Consider the following 17,950-nt stretch of genomic DNA (forward strand, 5'->3'; position numbering starts at 1 on the left):
CTTCACCCAAACTGCCCAGCTCCCTGGACGCCCCGCTCAGGGGACTGGGGACTGCCGTTCCCAATGGGCCATCGGAAGCAAAACGACACCGGGGCGCCGCTCAGCCCCAGACAGCGAGGCAGGGCAAGCGAACAGTGCTGACGCGCACGCGGGGGGGGGCACCACCCACGGCCTCGGCTGCGGAGCGGGAGCGTTTCCCCTCGGGGGCGGCACGGGGAGGCTGAGAAGGACAGCGGCAGGCTGGGGAGGACGGGGGGAGGCGGCTCGGCCTCGCCAAGGCCGCTGCGGTGACCGCCGGGGCTGCCGCAACGCGCCCCCCCCTTCAGCCCCCCCCTCAAGGCCTCTCGGCCCCCGCCGCCATCTCGCCCCCCAACCCCTGAGGCCCCGCCCCCTTCCCCAGGCCCCGCCCCCGGCGGCTCCTGCGCGGACACTTCCTGCCCACGCCCAGGGAGCCTCCAGCGCGCACGCCCCCCTCCGCGCCCGATGGTTCCTGCCCGGCCCCGGCATTCCCCCCCCCACCCTGCTCCCCGCCTCCCCCCCTCCGCCCCCGGGAGGATGGTTCCTGCCCGGGCCCATCACCTCCCGGCCCTTCCCAACAGCCGCCTCCCTCCCTCCCCTCCGCGAAAATACTCGGCCCACTAAGATGGCGGCTGACAAAACAGCCCGAGCGGCGCCCTCCCCCAGACCGCCGCGCTCCGCTTCCCCCCCGCGCAGCCTCCACGGCCGCCGCCGGGCCCGGCCCTTCCCTTCCCTTCCTCCCTTCCCTCCCTGCCCACCCACCCCGACGGCCGGCGGTCGGCGGGCCCCGCCGCCGCCCTGCCCCGGCTTCACTCACGCTGTGGGAGCCGCCGAGGCGCGGCTGACAGACCTCCCGCTCCGCCTCTGCCGCCCTAATGGCGGAGCTCCCGCCGCTGCTGCTGCTGCTGCCCGCTCCCGCGGCGGCGGCGGGCGCTGAGAGGGCGGCGCTGCCCGCGGCGGCGGCGGCGGCCCGGCGCTGGCTGCGGGGCTGCTGCTGCTGCTGCTGCTGCGGCCGGTCCGGGCGCATTCGTGAGGCGCGGCGCGGGTCGCGCTCCGGCTGCGGGCTTCGGCGCTCGGCTCCCGGGGCTGAGCAGCTCCCCTCCCCCCTCGGCACAAACAATGCGGCTTCACCACAGCGCTGCGCCGACGGGGGGGAGGGAAGGAGGGAGAGAGGGAGGGAAGGAGGGAGAGGGAAGGGACGGGAGGGCGCCAGGCACCGCCCAGACCCGCTGCTGCCGCCGCCGCCGCCGCCGGGCGGAGCCTGCGCGCCGCTGCCCGCCCGCCCCTCGATGGCGGAGGCAGCGCCGGGCCGCGCCTCAGGGGACAGGGCGGGAAGGCTCCGGCCCGGCCCGGCGAGGGGGCACTGAAATGCCTCAGCGCGGGGGGATTTAAACCCGGCGAACAGTGTGTGTGGGGGGGGGGGGGGACACGGGACGGGACGGGACAGAGAAGGGCTGCTTCATTACAAAACCAAAGCTCGGAACTGCGCGTAACTGCGATTTATTATTTCTCCGGGCAAAGTCCAAGCTCGAGCTTAACAAATTTGTTTGAAAGTTCGCTCTTACGTCGTCTCCGGGTCGTGCTTCTGCTTTTGAGTAACTGATATCGGCCTTTACGTTTTGAGCGAGCAAAAACGGGTTATTTCTAGTTCCCCGCGCAAAGGACAGCCTTTGTGGAGTATTATTTTTAGACAGCCATGTTCGAGATCTGGAGGATTTTACTGTATGTTTCCGTGGGACAGCTGCACCCACATGCTTCAAAAACTTCTTTTGAGCTAGCCCTGTCTGAGGGAAACACTTGTCTTTGCCTATCACACAGAAAGAGTCCTGCGTGCAGTAAAAAACAGCAAAGAGTAGGTGTGGTGCTTTTTGCCCATCTGCAACAACCCCTCACCGAATAAAGCTTTCTTCAAAACAACTTCAACTTTTTTTTTTTTTTTAATAGCAGTACCATTTGCTTGCCTCAAACAGCAGTTTCTCCAACAATAAACTGATGGCTAGGAAATCAGATATAGATACACCTGTCATTACTTACTTGCAAAAAGCGAATTAAGGTCCAGAGAGCTCAAGTAACTTAGCTAAGGAAATCTTGTACAACAGGCAATGTAAGTACTTTTCAACTCATTCCTCCCCCCCCCCCCCCCATCAGGGACCATCCAGCAGGCTGTTCTCTAGCAAAGCAGAGGCTATTAAAACAGCTAACACTTGTGCAGTGCACTCAATGTAGAAGCAGATCTGTAGGATCACATTGGCACAGTAACTTCAATTTCTGAATTAAAAAAAAAAAAGTTTTAACTATACAGGTCATCTGGTCATTTGTGTACTGCTTATAAGGAATTACTCTGTTTATAGCACTTAGATGGTCATACCATCAGTCTCAGAAGCCTTACAACACCTTGATTTAAATTAATATAGAATTCAGCTTGTGACAGATACTAAAGAGGAAGCAGCGTACTAAATCATATATGCTAGCGTACACTCGAGTTGTAAAAATGACTAGAAATGACATATTGTCAAGAAGCTAATAATGAGTACAATAAAATCCCATTTATGATAAAACCCATGTTGTTTCATCTTTTAACTGATAATCCACATATGTATCTGTCCTGCAGCTGTACAAGTGCTTTATAACTGGAGACAAGTTTTCCACACAGAGCTTGATGGTGTCCATACTCTCCTGTGTCTGATGCACAACTAAGTCTGGCACTTTTCCATTTTTTTTTCCTGCCAGGTGGATTGCAGGACTCCATAGCTGCACATCCCTTCAATAATGTAGCGTTCCTTACACGGATTTGTACCATTTAAACCATCTTTTTGCAGTTTGAACTCATGCTTTAATCTCCGGTAAGCTCTACTTACATGACTTTGTTGAGATTCATTTTCCAGCTCTGCCTGCCCTGTGCACAAGGCACATTTGGTAAAAACACCCCATCCATAAAGTGTAATGTCTTAAACTTCACGCTGATAAAAAGAGGAAGTGGTAGTTCCAAAATAATTTCATTATAAAGACAGCGGCAGCATCACTGATTCCCACGACCTGTTGACCAAGGACTCATAGCACAGCCTGAATCAATCATGACAACGTGTTACAGTGCCAGGATCTAATCTCCCAACTGATTTGAAATGAGAGGCTTCTGATCTATTTTAGCGTAACGCAGAAAGGTCTCCATGCTCCTCAGATTCTCTGCAGAGTTTCAAAGAACTGCTGAGACTCATTTCCTGGTGCCCATACTAAAGACAGTAACTCCACTTCAAATTATTAACATACAGGCAGGGTTCATCAGGGCTCTAGATCCTTGCAATTAACCCCAGAAGAAGGTATGATTTTTTACTATAGACTGCTCAGGCTCTGGCACAGAATGCATGTAATTCCTTGATACAGTGTTTCACAGCAATGGCACAAAGATCAGAGCAGGCCTGACAAACAGTCCAGTAATAGGAGCCTTACACTTTTGAACCTCCTCTCATTGACCTTATGACAGGCTACTAGATCAGGATCTTCAATCCTCAATGTTAAATATCTGTAATGTTAGCTCACATTCTTTCAAAATGCAACAATGTACGGTATTGCCTGGTGTATTTGACCAGTCCTGAGCACACACTTTTATAATCTCAAAGATTTGTTTCCTTGCCTGCTCCATCTCACAAGTGAGATCTAGTGCCTCAAAATAGTATTCTTTCCATTTTTGGAAGAGGAGGAAACAATTTTTATGGGATGCCATACAATTTCAAGCAAAAAGATAACTGGCCCTCTGCATGATGGTTTGATGGCAACAGGACCCTCATCACCTTTTTTTTGGCACTAACTCAATGTGTGGGGGGTTTTGGTCCCGTTCCATCACAATCTTCACACTCCTGCTTAGCAGCATCAGGTTTTGGTTCAAGTTGCCACTGCTGACTCACTCTCCAAGAAAGATTTTCACAGATGGAATATCTTCTGCTTACCAGCTTTCACCTGCAGTAGTTATCAAATTCTTAAGACAAACATTTCAAGAGGAAAGAATCATGTAAACAAACTCAAATGCTATCCATCTGCTCATTTTCCCTTTCAGAATCAACCCTTGAGACATTACTACATTGCTCAAGTATATCACCTGCACAGTAACACCTTTTTTTCCAAATAGAGATCAACTCAGACTTGCTGCTGCACTTAATTTTTGGCAGTGGTACTGATTTTCCTCGGATGGAACTCTGTATCCCTTTCCTTCTTTGAACAGCCAGCTGCTAAAGGGACAAGCAAGAGCCAGATCCCATTCCACATATTCTTTAGAAGTCACAAGAACCTTTCAGTTTCCAGATAGATTTGGGACATGGGTCTTCACCCCAGCATGATGACAATTCTGCCTAACTTTGCTAAGACATGGAACACCACTATGTGATTCCTCAGACCAAACTGTCCCTATAAAATTTCCTAAGTCTCACTTCCCCACTATATGGTTCGCTTCTTCACACTCAATACATAATTATATTCCCCCAAAATACTGTCTGATAATATATGTTACTATGGTTCCTCACATCCTGCAAGGGTGATGCTTTTCCATTTCACTTACCTCATCGTTGTGGCACTGGCAAATTACTCAGGGGGCCTGACTGTGCAAGGCCAGCTGTTCTCAAAAAAAGGTTGTTCCCTAACATTGCGGAAGCCTGGACAGCATACACTGTGATTAAGATGCTGCAACCCTATCACAAGACATGTTACAGCAACATGCTGACAAAAACACAACTGTTTATTCTCAGTCTGTGTGGTGGTGTAGTGTCCCTGCACCTCTTTTGGCAGATCTCTGGGAACTGCTATATTTAAAGGCAAATCCACATATCACTGATCCACCTCCTATATAACACCAATACTTTGCCAGAAAAACGACATTCTCATATGAGACTGAGGGAGATATATGGTCCAAAGTCCTAGATGACAATTCCAGAACCTTTTAGCTTCAAATACAGAAGAAAAGCATTGAGTCTTTTCACCACTACAAGATTACTGCATATCTTCTTTGTTCTCTGGTTAGTAAGAATTATGCATTTCCTTTTTCATTTCATTCAGTCCTGAAGATTTTGACCACATTGTGACAAAGGCTGAGTTAAAATGAAATAATATAGGTGTTCACCCCTGTTCACTACCTGCTACGGAATCAAAGTATTTTGGTTCTTTTGGCCTCACTAACTCTTACTTTCTGTATGCACCATCTTTCTCATCCTCAGAAAGAAAGAGGATCTCTATTTATAAAATTGATAAGGAGACCCTTTAGATCTCCAGAAGAATTCATGGTGATCCAAAGGAACAGCCTTCTCTGAAACACGTTTTAAAACAGACTGCAGTCTCTGTCAATGCCTCCTATGGTACTGATAAAGGCAGAGCCCTTTTATCATCAGAGCTCCACCAGAACTCAAGCTACATCACTGTGCTTGCTAAGAAATACCTCTGTGACTTGCATCTGCTGAGCAGTCCTGTGGAATGTTATCTATAGATAATACTTAAAGACCATTTGACAGAATGGTCTTTAGGCTGTACAGCTGCTATGCAAAGGTCCTTACCCCATTTCCATTTAAGCATTTGTATGAACTACTGCTTGGACTCACCTGTTGCAAGAAGAGTTATATAGCCTTTGTAGTTAAACATCTCTTTGAGAGGCAGAATTGACAAGGAAACCTACTTCCTGCCTTCCTTACTCTTCCACTGTTTTGAATCCTTTAACGTCACATACCTTTGGGATTTCACATTTATAAGGCTCTCTTTGCGAAATGTGCACACAAACTTTGCACAATGGAAGGTGGGGCTTGAACTCACCCCCGGAGACACTGCAAATATGAAAAAAAAAAAGTATTAGAATATATGTTAAAGCATATCTGTGTTACACTCCACAAAAAAAAAAAATTCCAAATTAACTTCTATTTTTTTTTTAAACGCTGCACCAAGAGCACAGAGCTTACCCATCTACTCACCTGTAGGTCTTTTAAATAGCAAAACGGCACTATGCTCAATGAAGAGGATACAATGAATGCATCCTTGGTGACTCAAGATATATAGCCATAGAACTTATGTGAACCACATTGCTGAAATTTCAGAATTGTTATGAGGTAAGAAGATTCAAGAGCTCAGAAGCAGGTCAGAAAGAAAGCTATATGACTTAGTATTTCTTCTTAAGCTGATTAAAAAAAAATACCATTTGAGCAGTTATTTGGACTCATATCTAATGATATTGTTGTTTACAAAAGAGCAGACAGAGCCTTAAACAAGGAAGTATTATTCCCCTTCTCTCCTGTCATTGCCTCTTTGGCATTAATTATTCAATTCCTAGTGCTTACAGATTGGCACCTTTAATATGTTCTGTATGGTAGCTCCACCTGCAAAGGCCTTTATGGGAAGCTATCCCTGCCAAATGGTAATTGCCATCATAATAACCCTTCACTGTTTAGCCTGTTGATTTTCTGTTTAGTTCCCTGAACTGCCTCACTGCACAATCAGACAAACATGATTGCCAGGGCAAGGAAGGCAGCAGGAAAGTAAACCCAGGGTCTGAGTGCCCCTTTAGCGTTCCTAATTATTAAGCATCATTAGCTTAAGCTGACAAAAGAAGCTGCATGTTTAGAATGGGAATGTCTGACTCGATTCACATAGAATAACTAACTGAGCCAAGCTATGGGCAAAGACAAAATGTCAGCGGTAATGGGTGGGAATCAAAGAGCAAAACAATAATTGCTATGTGAAAAGTTCTAAATATATCGTACTTACATAGCAAAGAACTGCAGCCACTGTGGCTAAACAATTTACATTGTATTTTGACTTTTTTTTTTTCCAGGATGTGTTGAGGAACTCAGCAGATGAAGACTATTTATAGAAGGTTAATGAAACAAATTAAATTATTTGAACTGAAAATTTGTGTCAAAAAGCAGCCATGAAGGGGGGGTGGGAGGGGAGGGATTGCTCTCCACAAAAACACTCGTCACACAATGGATTTTTCAAATCAAACATCATTTTCAGTAGTTTCTAACTTCTTCCTGTAGTTATTCTCCTCATCAGGTTTGGGTTTCAGAAGATTTTTCTTTCAGCTTGAATTCAAGCAACTGCTTAAGCCAGCATGTAAACAATATTACTAGAAACACATTTTTATTTTCTCTGATAACCTTTTCTTGATCCCTGATCCCTTCCTGTACACTGGAAACAGCCTTCATCCAAGTAAAGAAATGTTACTCGCTGCTTCCATAAAGTTTAATAACTTACGAACTTTATGTATTAAATCACTTAGGTGTCTTCCAAGGAATTTCCAATTCCTTGCTGTCAGTATCAGAACTTGTAAATTCTAATATCTAATAAAATGCAAATTTGGAGTGAAGTGTTTTTCCTAGTTAGGCCACTCACAAAGGTGCATCTCCGAGAAAGAATCCAGTGTTTACACCGAGCTAATACTTCAGCTCTGGTATAATTAAATTAAAATTCAATCAGCGATGAAACAAATCCAGCCTTAATTACTTTACTACCTCTTCTTCATTCATTCTCGAGGACAGACCTGGTCTGCAGATGATTAAGATGGTATGTAGCCGAGGAAGCCTTACTGTTGGAATCCCCACTCATTTACTGTAGAAGTAACCCCAGAATAGATGGGCTCATTTAGAATTAAAACCTTGTCTCCCCATTTACATGAGGAAAGACAACAAAGCAAGGTGACATCACCTTGTGGAGGAAAAGTGAAAAAATAAATCAGGAGCAAGATTATGAATACATGACATCCACCAAAAAATTAACAAACAGGAAAACTAGATATAGCTCATAGCTTCAGAAAGAGTCCAGAGAAAGGACTTTCTGAGTCCTGAATTTCTGAACACAGAAACCCTACTTATATGTATCAGATAACAAGCAAGCAAAATGAGCCCTGTGTAGATTTTCTTTGCCTTATCTCAGACCCGGCTATCTTGGCTAGTGCCTGGTGCTGGATGATAGAGATCTTCCAAAATTACATTTATATAAATCAGTTCTAATATATAATATGGCCTTGTAGACCAAAACGAATCTTAAAAAAGTAGAATCTTCAACTTGATCACTCCTCATAGACATATTCCAGCATTGTCCTCATTCCACACAAAGGTTAAATATGAATAAATCCTCTGAACTTCCTGTCATATGCACAACTCCACACCAAAATTACCAATGTACACTCCTGATGTGCTATAAATCCAGGACAATGAAAAGAGATTAGCCAGTTGTTTGTGACAAATGAAGTAATTAATATAAAAGCACAAAGGCATCATGGCTTTGGCAGAGAATACTGTTTAAACTTGCTCACAACCACTGCATAATTGTTCATTCTTTCTTTTCTGAGCATCCAGCTTTACACCTTGGATATGATGAGCAGAGCCAAGTGCCTGCTGAAGTTAATGGGGTATGTATGCTAAATATATAAATACTCTCCTATGTTAAGTGTTCTTAGAAACCATACCCTTGTGATACTAAATTGGACATCCAAATTTAGTACTTCTGACCTTTATTTTAAGGTTTTGATTTTAAGTTGGCACTGTCTACATGGGGTCCTGGAAGAGGCTGGAGCCTATACAGGAAAAACAAATCATTTTATTAAATACGTTATCTCAGTGCATACAAGAGGCACCGATTCTTTATGCTTGATTTAAGAAGTATTATTTAAGACAGTTTTTGTCTTAATGATTTCATATGGAAAATGCACCACCGATACACAAGGCGTTCAAAGTGAAGCTAAAGGTTTGAGTGGTAAGTTTATTTCTGTTACTGAGTAAGAAGAGGTTTGGTAATAAATTCTACTAAAACCAAGTAATAGCAGCAAAATGGTTATTGCTCCCACCACTGGTATTACCAATATGCCATTATAACATTAACTATCTCCAGTAGCATACACATTCAGGAAGACAGAACTACATTAACTTATCATTGCACCATCACTGTTACCATTACTACCAAGAAAAAAAAATTAAATAGATAAGAAGAACAATAAATTCAAATTAAGATGAAAAGCTTAGTGGCTGGAGAGACTTTGAGACCACAGAACGCAAAGCTCTATCTGCAGCAACTGAACCTCTGCAATCTTCTCGTAACTTATAACAGCATATTGACAGAGAAACAGATACATTTAAGGAATATATATGTTCTGTCTGTCACAGTAGGAATGGACACCATGTTTTCATCTAGTTGCCTGCTGATTTTAGGCTTTTATTATAGCCTGCCCTTGTATTGAGAATGACAGAGCGCTATTTACTTACGGTTAGTGCAGTGGTATTTCCTTCTTCTCTGAGCCCATAACACCTGTTCTCCAGAGAATCTGAACAGTTTCTTTGGGACCATGCTCTCTTAGCCTTCTGATACTCCACAAAACACAACAGTGAGCTAGGTAATTTGCAGTTTGCTCCAAGGACTGATAAATGAATTTTTGACATTCATTTAGTATCAGATCACTTTTAATTCATGTCAGGTTAAGTTAAAAGTTAAGTTAAAAATACAAATAAAGGTGTTTATTCACTACACCTGAATCAGACAACAAGTTCACAAAAATATATAAATGGGGGGGAAAAAAGATACTCTTTGAGTATCTTTTTAAAAAAAAGATTAAGAAAATTTTTGGTTACTTACTGTCAAGATGCCTTGCATAAGATTTCCTAATATCCACCTTTCCAAAGCTTTATGTTCTTTCACATACTTACACCTTGGATTGCATGCTTTATGCACAATCTATATCTTTAGACTATCACTACACCCAAAACCGTGACATCCACCACAAGCTGGCAGCCTGGAGCCTTCCCTAGGTATTAGTTACTTTCTTTCCTCTTTGCAGTCACGTTATCAGATCACCCCCACCTCTTTGTTTTATTCTTCATTTTAACTGATTGTTTGAGAGAAGTCTTTCTGACCCATTTTGCTCAGATTTTTGAGACTAACTTTCTTAAGTTTCTGGTGAATTTCATAGAACAGAAAGAAGTTAGAGCTATATCACACTCAATGGGTGATATACATCTATATATTGATTGGGTAACTGAGAAGATGATTTAATGAAAGTCGATAATTTCTTTAACTGTTACTGAAGTTTTCATAATAGGATGTATGAAAAAAATGAAGACATTCAGAAAAATGTGTACAGAATAAGGAATGTGCAGTGGGAAAGTACAAAATGAATTTTCATTCTTTTTAATTTTACTGTACAATTTTCAACTACAAATTGAAAACTCTTGAAAGTGATAACTATTACAAAAAAGAAGTTGTCACATATTCTTATGTTGTTATGCCTTCCATTGTGCGGTGAGAGTAACTATAATTCCAAGTAATGTTCAACATGTTGTTACAATTTTATAGTTCTCTAAGAGATGCTTTTTGAGATGATATATTTCCATTTGTTATTATTGCATGTTAAATAATCACCATGATTGCTAGTCAAGAGACTGGTGATAGAGCCTTCTTAGCTAAGCCCCCACATGTCTGTTACAGAGTCTGACAGACCTGGCCAAGACCAAACTCTGTTTTTAGGCAGCTGTATCCATATAAATGCATTCTTATAACAGTGGAAACTGGGCAAGCTAGAGTAACTTTGTCTCAAATTACTTTGGCCTCAAAGTTACTTGGCCTCAATTTTCTATAGTAGCAGCTCAACTGCAAAAACATAAGTTAAAAAGTTATACTATGGAATGAAGAAGGACTGTCAGCACGCACTCTAATACCTACTTTATTTCAAGTCTGAGTAGCGTATGAACTTTGCAAAAGATTTCCCAAGGAAGCACTAACTATAACAGATCATTTACTTTATGCTGACCAGCAACACCCACTTAGAAGGCTGCGCAAATACTACAAAAGACATACAAAGAGTGAAGAAAAATGATCAAAAGCTCCACTATTTCAAATTGAAAAAAGATCAGCTGTTCCCCCCCATATGCAGACATATATCCACTAAGACATTATTGCCTCAATTTGTTCATTTAAAAAAAAAATAAATCAGTTAACTGATGAAGATAGTTCAGATCAAGAAAGAGATACTTGCTTAAATATGATGAAGAAAATAAATTTCTCTCTCTAAACACTGTCTCAATTTAAAACATAGCATTGCTTTAAAAAACAGAACAACAACAACAAAAAAGGATTTTACCATCAGTGGTGCTACTGCTTTTCTCCTGCCAAAGGTAAGATGCGAGTTGTCGTGATGGATGACGCTGAAGTCAAAGTAACAGATGCCTATGACTGCCACCAGGAATCTGACAACAAATGCGAAAGCCTCACCAGACCATGCCTTCACTCTGCTCTCCACACATTAAAAACCAGCACCCACCCCACTTTGCCCCCTGCCCCGAACAAAAAGCGTGGGTCACTCGGTCCACCTGGGGACCTTCACCGATCCTTCCCAGCCACGGAAGGCAGCAAGCCAGCAACAACCAGACACCAGAACCGCAGAAGCTTCATCCAGGAGAGCGCTAGGATCCCAAGCCAGCAGGAACCGACACCACAGGCACCATCGATCCTGAACGCCTCTCCCTGCGGTGGCCACACAGGAGCTCCGATCCAAACCCCCCGCCAGGCGCAGGCAGCAGACACGGCCGCGGCCCCGTCCCCGCCGCCTTCGCAGCCGCCCCGCCACCGCCGCCACCCGCGCGGGGGCGGCCATTTTGCGGCGCGGTGACATGTTGTGCGTCGTGCGTGCCGCCGCTCGGCGGGCGGGCGGGCGGCGGCGGCGGCCGCGGTGCCGCCCCTCGGAGCCCGGCGCCTGCGCAGCGCGCCCTGTGGCGGCCGAGCCGGGGCAGGCTGCTGAGCGCCGCGGCGGCGGCGGCGGCGGCTGGAGACAAAGCGCCCGGCTAATGAATGGGACGGGCCCGCCCGGCCCTTCCTTTTAACCCCTTCGGGCCCGGCCGGGCGGCGGCGGCAGCGGCGACCTCCGGCTTCCCCTGCGGCGGCCGCCCGGGGAGGTGAGTGGCCCCGTTCCGGCACCGGGAGGGGGCCGGGCTGGGCCGGCCGGGGCGGGCCGGCTCTCCCCGCCCCGCTCCCCTCCGCCGCCCGGTGCCGGTGCCTGCGCGCCGTAGCTCCGCGCCCCGGGCCCGGCGGCGGCGGCGGTGCCGGTGCCCCCCCACCCCGTCCCGGCCGGGAGCGCCCGCGGGACAGCGCCGCCAGGCCGGGCAGGGGGCGTGTGGCGGCGGCGGGGCGGCGCAGGAAGCCGGGGACTAGGCCCGCGGTGCGGGCTCCATTGTCTGCGAGGCCCTGGGAGGGGGCTCCGCCGGGCGGGGGCTGCGCCGGGGGTCGCCGCTCCCCGGGGGCTCGGCGGCTGGGGGGGGCCGGAGGCGGCCGGCTTTGTGTGCGGGCTGGGCCGGGCCGGACTGGGCCGGCGGCACCCGGTGGGGCTCGGTCCCCGCTCGCACCGGGCCGGGGCCCCGCCATGTGGCCGCCGCCGCCGTCCCCATCCCGGAGGGCGTGTGGGCTGCAGGAGGGCTCCTCCGCCAGGGCTTCGCCCGCGGGGCCCCGGGGCCGAGAAGGCCGGGCAGTCCCAGGAGATGTCCCCCCCCCGGGACCGGGGAGGCGTCCGCCGCTGGCTTCGGCGGCGGTGTAAACAGCGCATCTCTTCCTGTGAAGTTTGCAACCCCGTCCTTCCTCGGCAGAGCCGGTGTTGGCTCAGGGGAGGTGTGTGTGGAGAGGCTGCAGGGCTGAACTGCTCTGCTCCCCGCTTTTTTTTACTTTGGGGGCCGTGGTTTTGTTTAAAAATGTCTTCTGTAACTCCTAGGGCTGCACCGAGACAGCTGCTGACAGCAGGCGCCCGTTGTGTTACGGTGCTCACCGGGTGCTGGAGGGTGCCGTGCGCGCTGGAGCTGTCTGCTGCACATGCGGTCTGCTAAAAGCGTAAAAACACTTATTAATCCCAGAGAAGTTAAAACAGTCAAAGGCCTGTTTTGCTTTAATAACGATTCCGTGTATTATCGTGAAGTTTAAGCATTTGGCTTTGCAGTGTAGAAGGTCTGCTCTCCCCCTTTCTTCTCCCTGGCGCTTCTGTGTTAGAAGCGGCTGTGTGCTGTTTCTGGGGTGTATCTTTGAGAGGTTTCAGGAATTCAGCATGAGCTGTCATGCTGCAACTGTAAGCCAAGCAGAGAAAGTCTTTCAAGCCCCTGTAACATAAACATACTCCTCAGGCTTTCCTTGCGTGCTGTCTTCCGCATGGCCCATGGTGTGTGTGCATGTTTTGCTTTTAAAGAGAGGGAACATAGTTGTTTCCTTCTGAAGGTTACCTTCAGGAATGCACCATTTCCCTTCAAACACAGGCACCCTTTGGGGGGGGACATTTGTGGAGTGTGTGCTGGGGGTAGTGAAGCCTGGAAGACTTTATCAAGCATCCCCAAGATACCAACTTGCTTTTAAAAGTCCTATGCAAATGCTGGGCAGGGGCTTTCTAGTTATTATTTACTATGGAGTTTGGTTTGGGGGAGGAAAGAAATCTTCTGTCACTTTATTGTCTGTTAAAAGCAGGAGGAATCCTTTTGTGGACTCTTAGAAATGTGAGTGCTATCTGCTACAGACGGGACCAACAGTCAAGGAGCTGCAAGTTCCTCTATCTTCGGATATCTCTGTCCTTTGGGATTTACAGTGTTGCTGGTGTCTTCCTACTTTAACAGATGTTGAGGAATTCATGCTGTAGAAGTTCTCTGGATTAAGAATTGATTGAGAATATGTGAAATGAAATAACTCAACTAAGCATCTCAGAGGAAAGTGTTTCCTAAACATTTGTACTTTCTAACACCTGTCATCATTTACTGGTACTCTGTGTCAAGCAAAATTCTTGTGGATGCAGCATCCCCAATGGTAAGGTGAAAGTCCAAGCCTGCAGTGGTGGAAGGCTAGAAGGTGATCAGCTTAAGAGTAGCGCTGTGCTACTGGTACCTGGCGTGCTATGGCCTCTGTTTCTGTTTGGTTGTTCTGGCACACCTTAAACATAGACTGCAAATATCCTGAGCGAGAATTGTGTTTGCAGAACAGCCGGTATCGTGGGGTCATGGCTGGTTAGGGAAGGGGGGGAGCTACTTTAGTATGCACAGTACATCACTAAAACTTATAATTTGGGAATGTAAGAGGGCAGCTGAATTCCACAGATGTTTATTTAATATTTCTATGTCTTAACGTCTTATACGTAATGCAGAACGAATTATATCATTCTATCCATCAATTCTTAAGAACTAGATATTGCCGGAGGAAGTCCTGGCAAACTCTTGGGCCGTAAGGAATAGTTGCTATTTTATGTGGCCTTTGAGCCTGCTGTATCTTTTTACCCCTTCCCTTTTTCGTGGAAGTTGTTTGATTCAAATTTTCTACAACCCTAACTGTAGTAATTGCGTTGAGATTTGTTTGTGGCTCTGAGAAATTTTAAATTAAGGAATGCAAATGTTTTGGGCCATATCTCTGAACACTTAGCTACATTTTACCACTGTTCACCATAGAGTCTCTATAAGGGAACATTTTGTAAATCCTGTCTTTTGAGGCTTGCCTTTCATTTGCAGGAGTTCTCATCTTCGAAAGGAGCATATCGTGTTATGGGCTTGCCATTGTAATGTACAATTAAAATCTGCTTTATGCAAATAAATACGATTATACATGTATATTAACTTACTTTTAGGTAGGAAGCACTGTTATAGACAGTTTAGTTGTGGATTTCGCAGCGTAGGCCATAGTGTTTAATTCATCATTATTTGACTTTCTCTTAAATGAGGAGAGTTTAAGTATTTTTATTAGTATCATCAGAAACAAATTTGATTTGAATGATGTTTGCTGTTCTGGTGCACGCTTTCCAAATAGGCTTCACAGAAAGGTGTCCTCTTGCATGTGGCAAAAGGACATTGTTTTCTGTAGAGCTTCGGCTGCTTATTTTGTGTTTGCTACTGGCATCATCAATTTCCGTCAGCATTTCTCAACTGTGAGATTGTTTAATTTCATCCAGTTGCTGAAAAAATGCTGTAGTTTCTGTGGCCTAAAGGTACCTTTTAAGTGAAATATGGAATCTTAAGCACACAGAAGAAGGATGAAGAACAATTAAAACTTTTATAATTTTTTTCCCAAAGTGTAGAAACTGCTATCCTAAATTATGTAGTGATAAATAGTTTAAACACGGTAACAGAGTTTTGTTTCTTTTGTGATGAGGCAGAGCATAATGTGATGGTCTGTTAAAATAAAAGCAGGAAAGGACCCTGTTTTTTAAGGTCCTCATTTCTGTTCAAATGTAATCATTCAGAACAAATTGTGAATTTTTGATATTGAACAACGTGTTAGAGAGTGCAGCATCAGTCTTTCCTGTAACCTGTGTAATACTAATTTTCAGTGGATGTTGACATAAGAAGTATTACCATTATCTTTATTTAAACTTGGAAGCTGTGTGCTCTTTAGCCACTACTGCACACTTGCCTACTGTCTCTGTCCTCTTTCCCCTCCCACTTTGCTTTGTAATGACAAAGCAACAAACAATCATTCGTTGAAGGTTTAGGGGTTTGCTACTTCATTTTTATGGCTTTCTGAAAGCTTGTTGAATATTTCATTTTTTCAAGTCATGCCTGGTAGTTTGCAGTCACTATATATATAACATACCTGCCATACAGGTGTATTTTTCCTTCGGTGTGGTGGAGTCATTGAAGCTGCAAGTGCTCTGATTTTCTGTACATCTAATACAAAAGCCAGTTCTGGATTTCAGTAGTCAATAGCCTGAAGTTTATGGCTGAAAACAGGCATGTTTTGGCCCATGTGATATATTCTAGAAATACTTCTTTGCAATTCTATACAAAATGTATGGAAAAAGGTATTTGAAGTTAATAATATACTAGTAATTGTTTTGTATGACAGTGATCAAAGAATTTGTGCTGGTTTTGCCTCAACTGTCTTCATTTCATTAACATTTCAATAATTATGCTGTCTACCTGTTGCTGTGGTTCTGTGTGCGGTTTTCTAAATTTGTGTTCTGTGCACAGAAAAGATCAGATCCAGCTACAATGACTTTTTCTTTGTTATTCTTTTTGCTAGAAGAAACAATGAAGAGAACCCAAATATTAATTTGAATTTAATGAAATGTTTGACCCAGCTTGAAACTGTATTACAGGCATCTTTAACAAATGAAAGAATGAGAGGGGAAGGGGGTGTTTGTTTTTTGTTTTTTTTAAAGATATGAGGAAGGATAAAGACACGTTATTTGTACCCTTTCTTGCCTGTAGCATGATGGCAGTGGCACTTGCGAGGAATGTGGGAGAGCCAGGTTAGCTTCCCTTCTTTGCCCTGAGGAGCTGAATCCACATCTCTGGAGAGTTCCCTAACCCTGTCTGATGAGCCTTGGGAATGGGGTGGGTCCTGGTCACCTTGGCTGACACTTTCCACCTCGTGTACAGTATTTAAATGTTTGCTGTAGAAGGGACAGCTGAAGTGTCTCTTCTTAACAGTCAAATTAGCTGGCCACAGAGCTCTGGAGATGTTTTCACTTGCTTAATAGGGAGTATGGAGGTATTTTTAAATGGAAAATGTCAGTAAAAGAGGTTACGTGTAATTCATCTGCTAATGCACAGTAAGCAAGCAATCAGGACTTTCCTTCCTCTGAGAGGTCTTCTGCTTACCAAGAAATATAAATCTGTAGGCATGTGTTTCTGCCTAACGATCTGAACATGTGCAGGAAGCATTGACTGTTGGGAAAAGTGCTTTGCTGGCTTAAACCCTGTTGATGCTTGGTCCATATCATCCTTAGAAGAAAAGGACAAAGCATCTTCATGGCCATTAAACTGCAGAATCCAGCTTTTTTTTTTTTTTTTTGTGTTCAGATTTTGAGCAGAAGTTGCCGTACTGGATTTTCAAATATAGCAAAAAGATGTCCTGGTGTTTTTTAATGCACTGGGGCAGTGAAACAGCCAGGGGGGTACTCTGGCACAAAGATGCTCAGGTCTGTGTAGTCAGTGGGGCTAAAGAAGCAAAACTTAAAAAATGTGTCCTGTGTTGGACTGTTTTGGCGGGTTTTGGTTCTAAGCCAAAATATCTGACTTAATGTGCTCCACTTTTAGTCATTCCTTTCTTATACACGGGGAATGATAATCTTGTGCTCACCCCATGTTATTGCATGTTGGTTAATACACATGCTGGGTGCAGTGTGTAAGCAGCGTGTTTAGCTCACAAAAGGAAGGCATAATGAGCTGCCAGATGAATCCCGTAGTGCATTAACAGGTGCCTACAAGCTACCTTGAAATGTAGTGTAGCTCTGACCACTTCAGTGTGAAGTGAGTATATTGTCTTGGTTTCTTTCATTCCAGAGAGTGAAATGCCATACAGTCACCTCTAAGCCAAAAAATAAAAATAAAAAAATCTATGGTTCAACACCAAGACGTGTACAATAAATGACTTTTAATGTCGTCATTATTTTTTGCTTTGGTGCTCTAGAGTTGAAAATGTTTAACTTTTCTTGACAATTATGAAGACTAGGGATCTTGAAAAAAGGGGAGAGCTATTCGTATAAGTGTAGCTCCTGGAGCTATGACCTAAACTTGAAACATCCTGTGACTTGCCACTGTGACAGTTAACGTGACTAAAAAATTCTATTAAAAAGAATTACCTTCTTCTTTCCCTTAGATACAATCATCATCTTTAAGTTTGAGTAACAACTATTTAACTTGAAATGAATCCTCCTGCATGCAGTGGAACAGATGTGTAAGTTGTTTTTTTTTCCTCAGTGAACTAATTGACAGTTTGTTTGTTTAGGGTCTTGCGTGATCGTTGTTATTAGTATTAATTTAGAGTAAGCCCATGGATGAAGCGTATGAATAATCATATATAGAAATTAGCTTGTATGGAATTTAGTAATTTAGCAGGCAGCTTGTGTGAGTATCTGAGATTGAAAAAATAAGTTTAGAAGCCTGGCTATCTTTACAGTGTTACAATAATAGTAACCAGCTTATGATTTATGGTGCACCTTTTACTCTGTGGTAACAGCTGATTATAT

At 44.8% G+C, this 17,950-nt stretch overlaps 3 protein-coding genes across 13 annotated transcripts in view; 1 reads left to right on the forward strand and 2 right to left on the reverse strand.

Moving 5' to 3' along the window:
- Positions 1–973, reverse strand: part of BRD1 (bromodomain containing 1) — a 59,449-nt gene extending 58,476 nt beyond the window's left edge. For 5 of the 6 annotated variants that reach the window (XM_066990215.1, XM_066990207.1, XM_066990199.1 and 2 more), the window contains exon 1: positions 836–973. The gene's annotated coding sequence lies outside the window, so the exon portion shown is untranslated. Of the gene's footprint in view, positions 346–835 lie in introns of those variants that run through there. The other variant, XM_013188358.3, reaches the window with a different exon arrangement.
- Positions 335–13,992, reverse strand: LOC136789762 (collagen alpha-1(I) chain-like). The gene is made up of 6 exons (XM_066990572.1): positions 13,879–13,992; positions 12,685–12,838; positions 11,357–12,620; positions 5,723–5,816; positions 1,584–1,844; positions 335–1,381 (listed from the first exon to the last, which is right to left on the reverse strand). Exons 1-6 carry the CDS (start codon positions 13,990–13,992, stop codon positions 335–337), a joined length of 2,934 nt encoding a protein of 977 aa, XP_066846673.1.
- ZBED4 (zinc finger BED-type containing 4) overlaps positions 11,717–17,950 on the forward strand; it is a 25,911-nt gene continuing 19,677 nt past the window's right edge. For 3 of the 6 annotated variants that reach the window (XM_066990265.1, XM_066990243.1, XM_066990275.1), the window contains exons 1-2: positions 11,723–11,924; positions 17,581–17,658. The gene's annotated coding sequence lies outside the window, so the exon portion shown is untranslated. Of the gene's footprint in view, positions 11,925–12,280; positions 12,631–17,580; positions 17,659–17,950 lie in introns of those variants that run through there. The other 3 variants (XM_066990237.1, XM_066990254.1, XM_013188390.3) reach the window with 3 other exon arrangements.

This window comes from Anser cygnoides, chromosome 1, assembly GCF_040182565.1.
Source record: "Anser cygnoides isolate HZ-2024a breed goose chromosome 1, Taihu_goose_T2T_genome, whole genome shotgun sequence".
Lineage (NCBI taxonomy): Eukaryota > Metazoa > Chordata > Aves > Anseriformes > Anatidae > Anser > Anser cygnoides.

Coding starts and splice junctions, on each gene's coding strand:
- LOC136789762 (XM_066990572.1), bottom strand. CDS start 13,992: ATGACCCCACGATACCGGCTGTTCTGCAAACACAATTCTCGCTCAGGA. Junction 12,839..13,878: donor CAGAGGCCATAGCACGCCAG/GTACCAGTAGCA, acceptor TTACGCTTTTAG/CAGACCGCATGTGCAGCAGA. Junction 5,817..11,356: donor TCCGTGGCTGGGAAGGATCG/GTGAAGGTCCCC, acceptor TCATATTTGCAG/TGTCTCCGGGGGTGAGTTCA.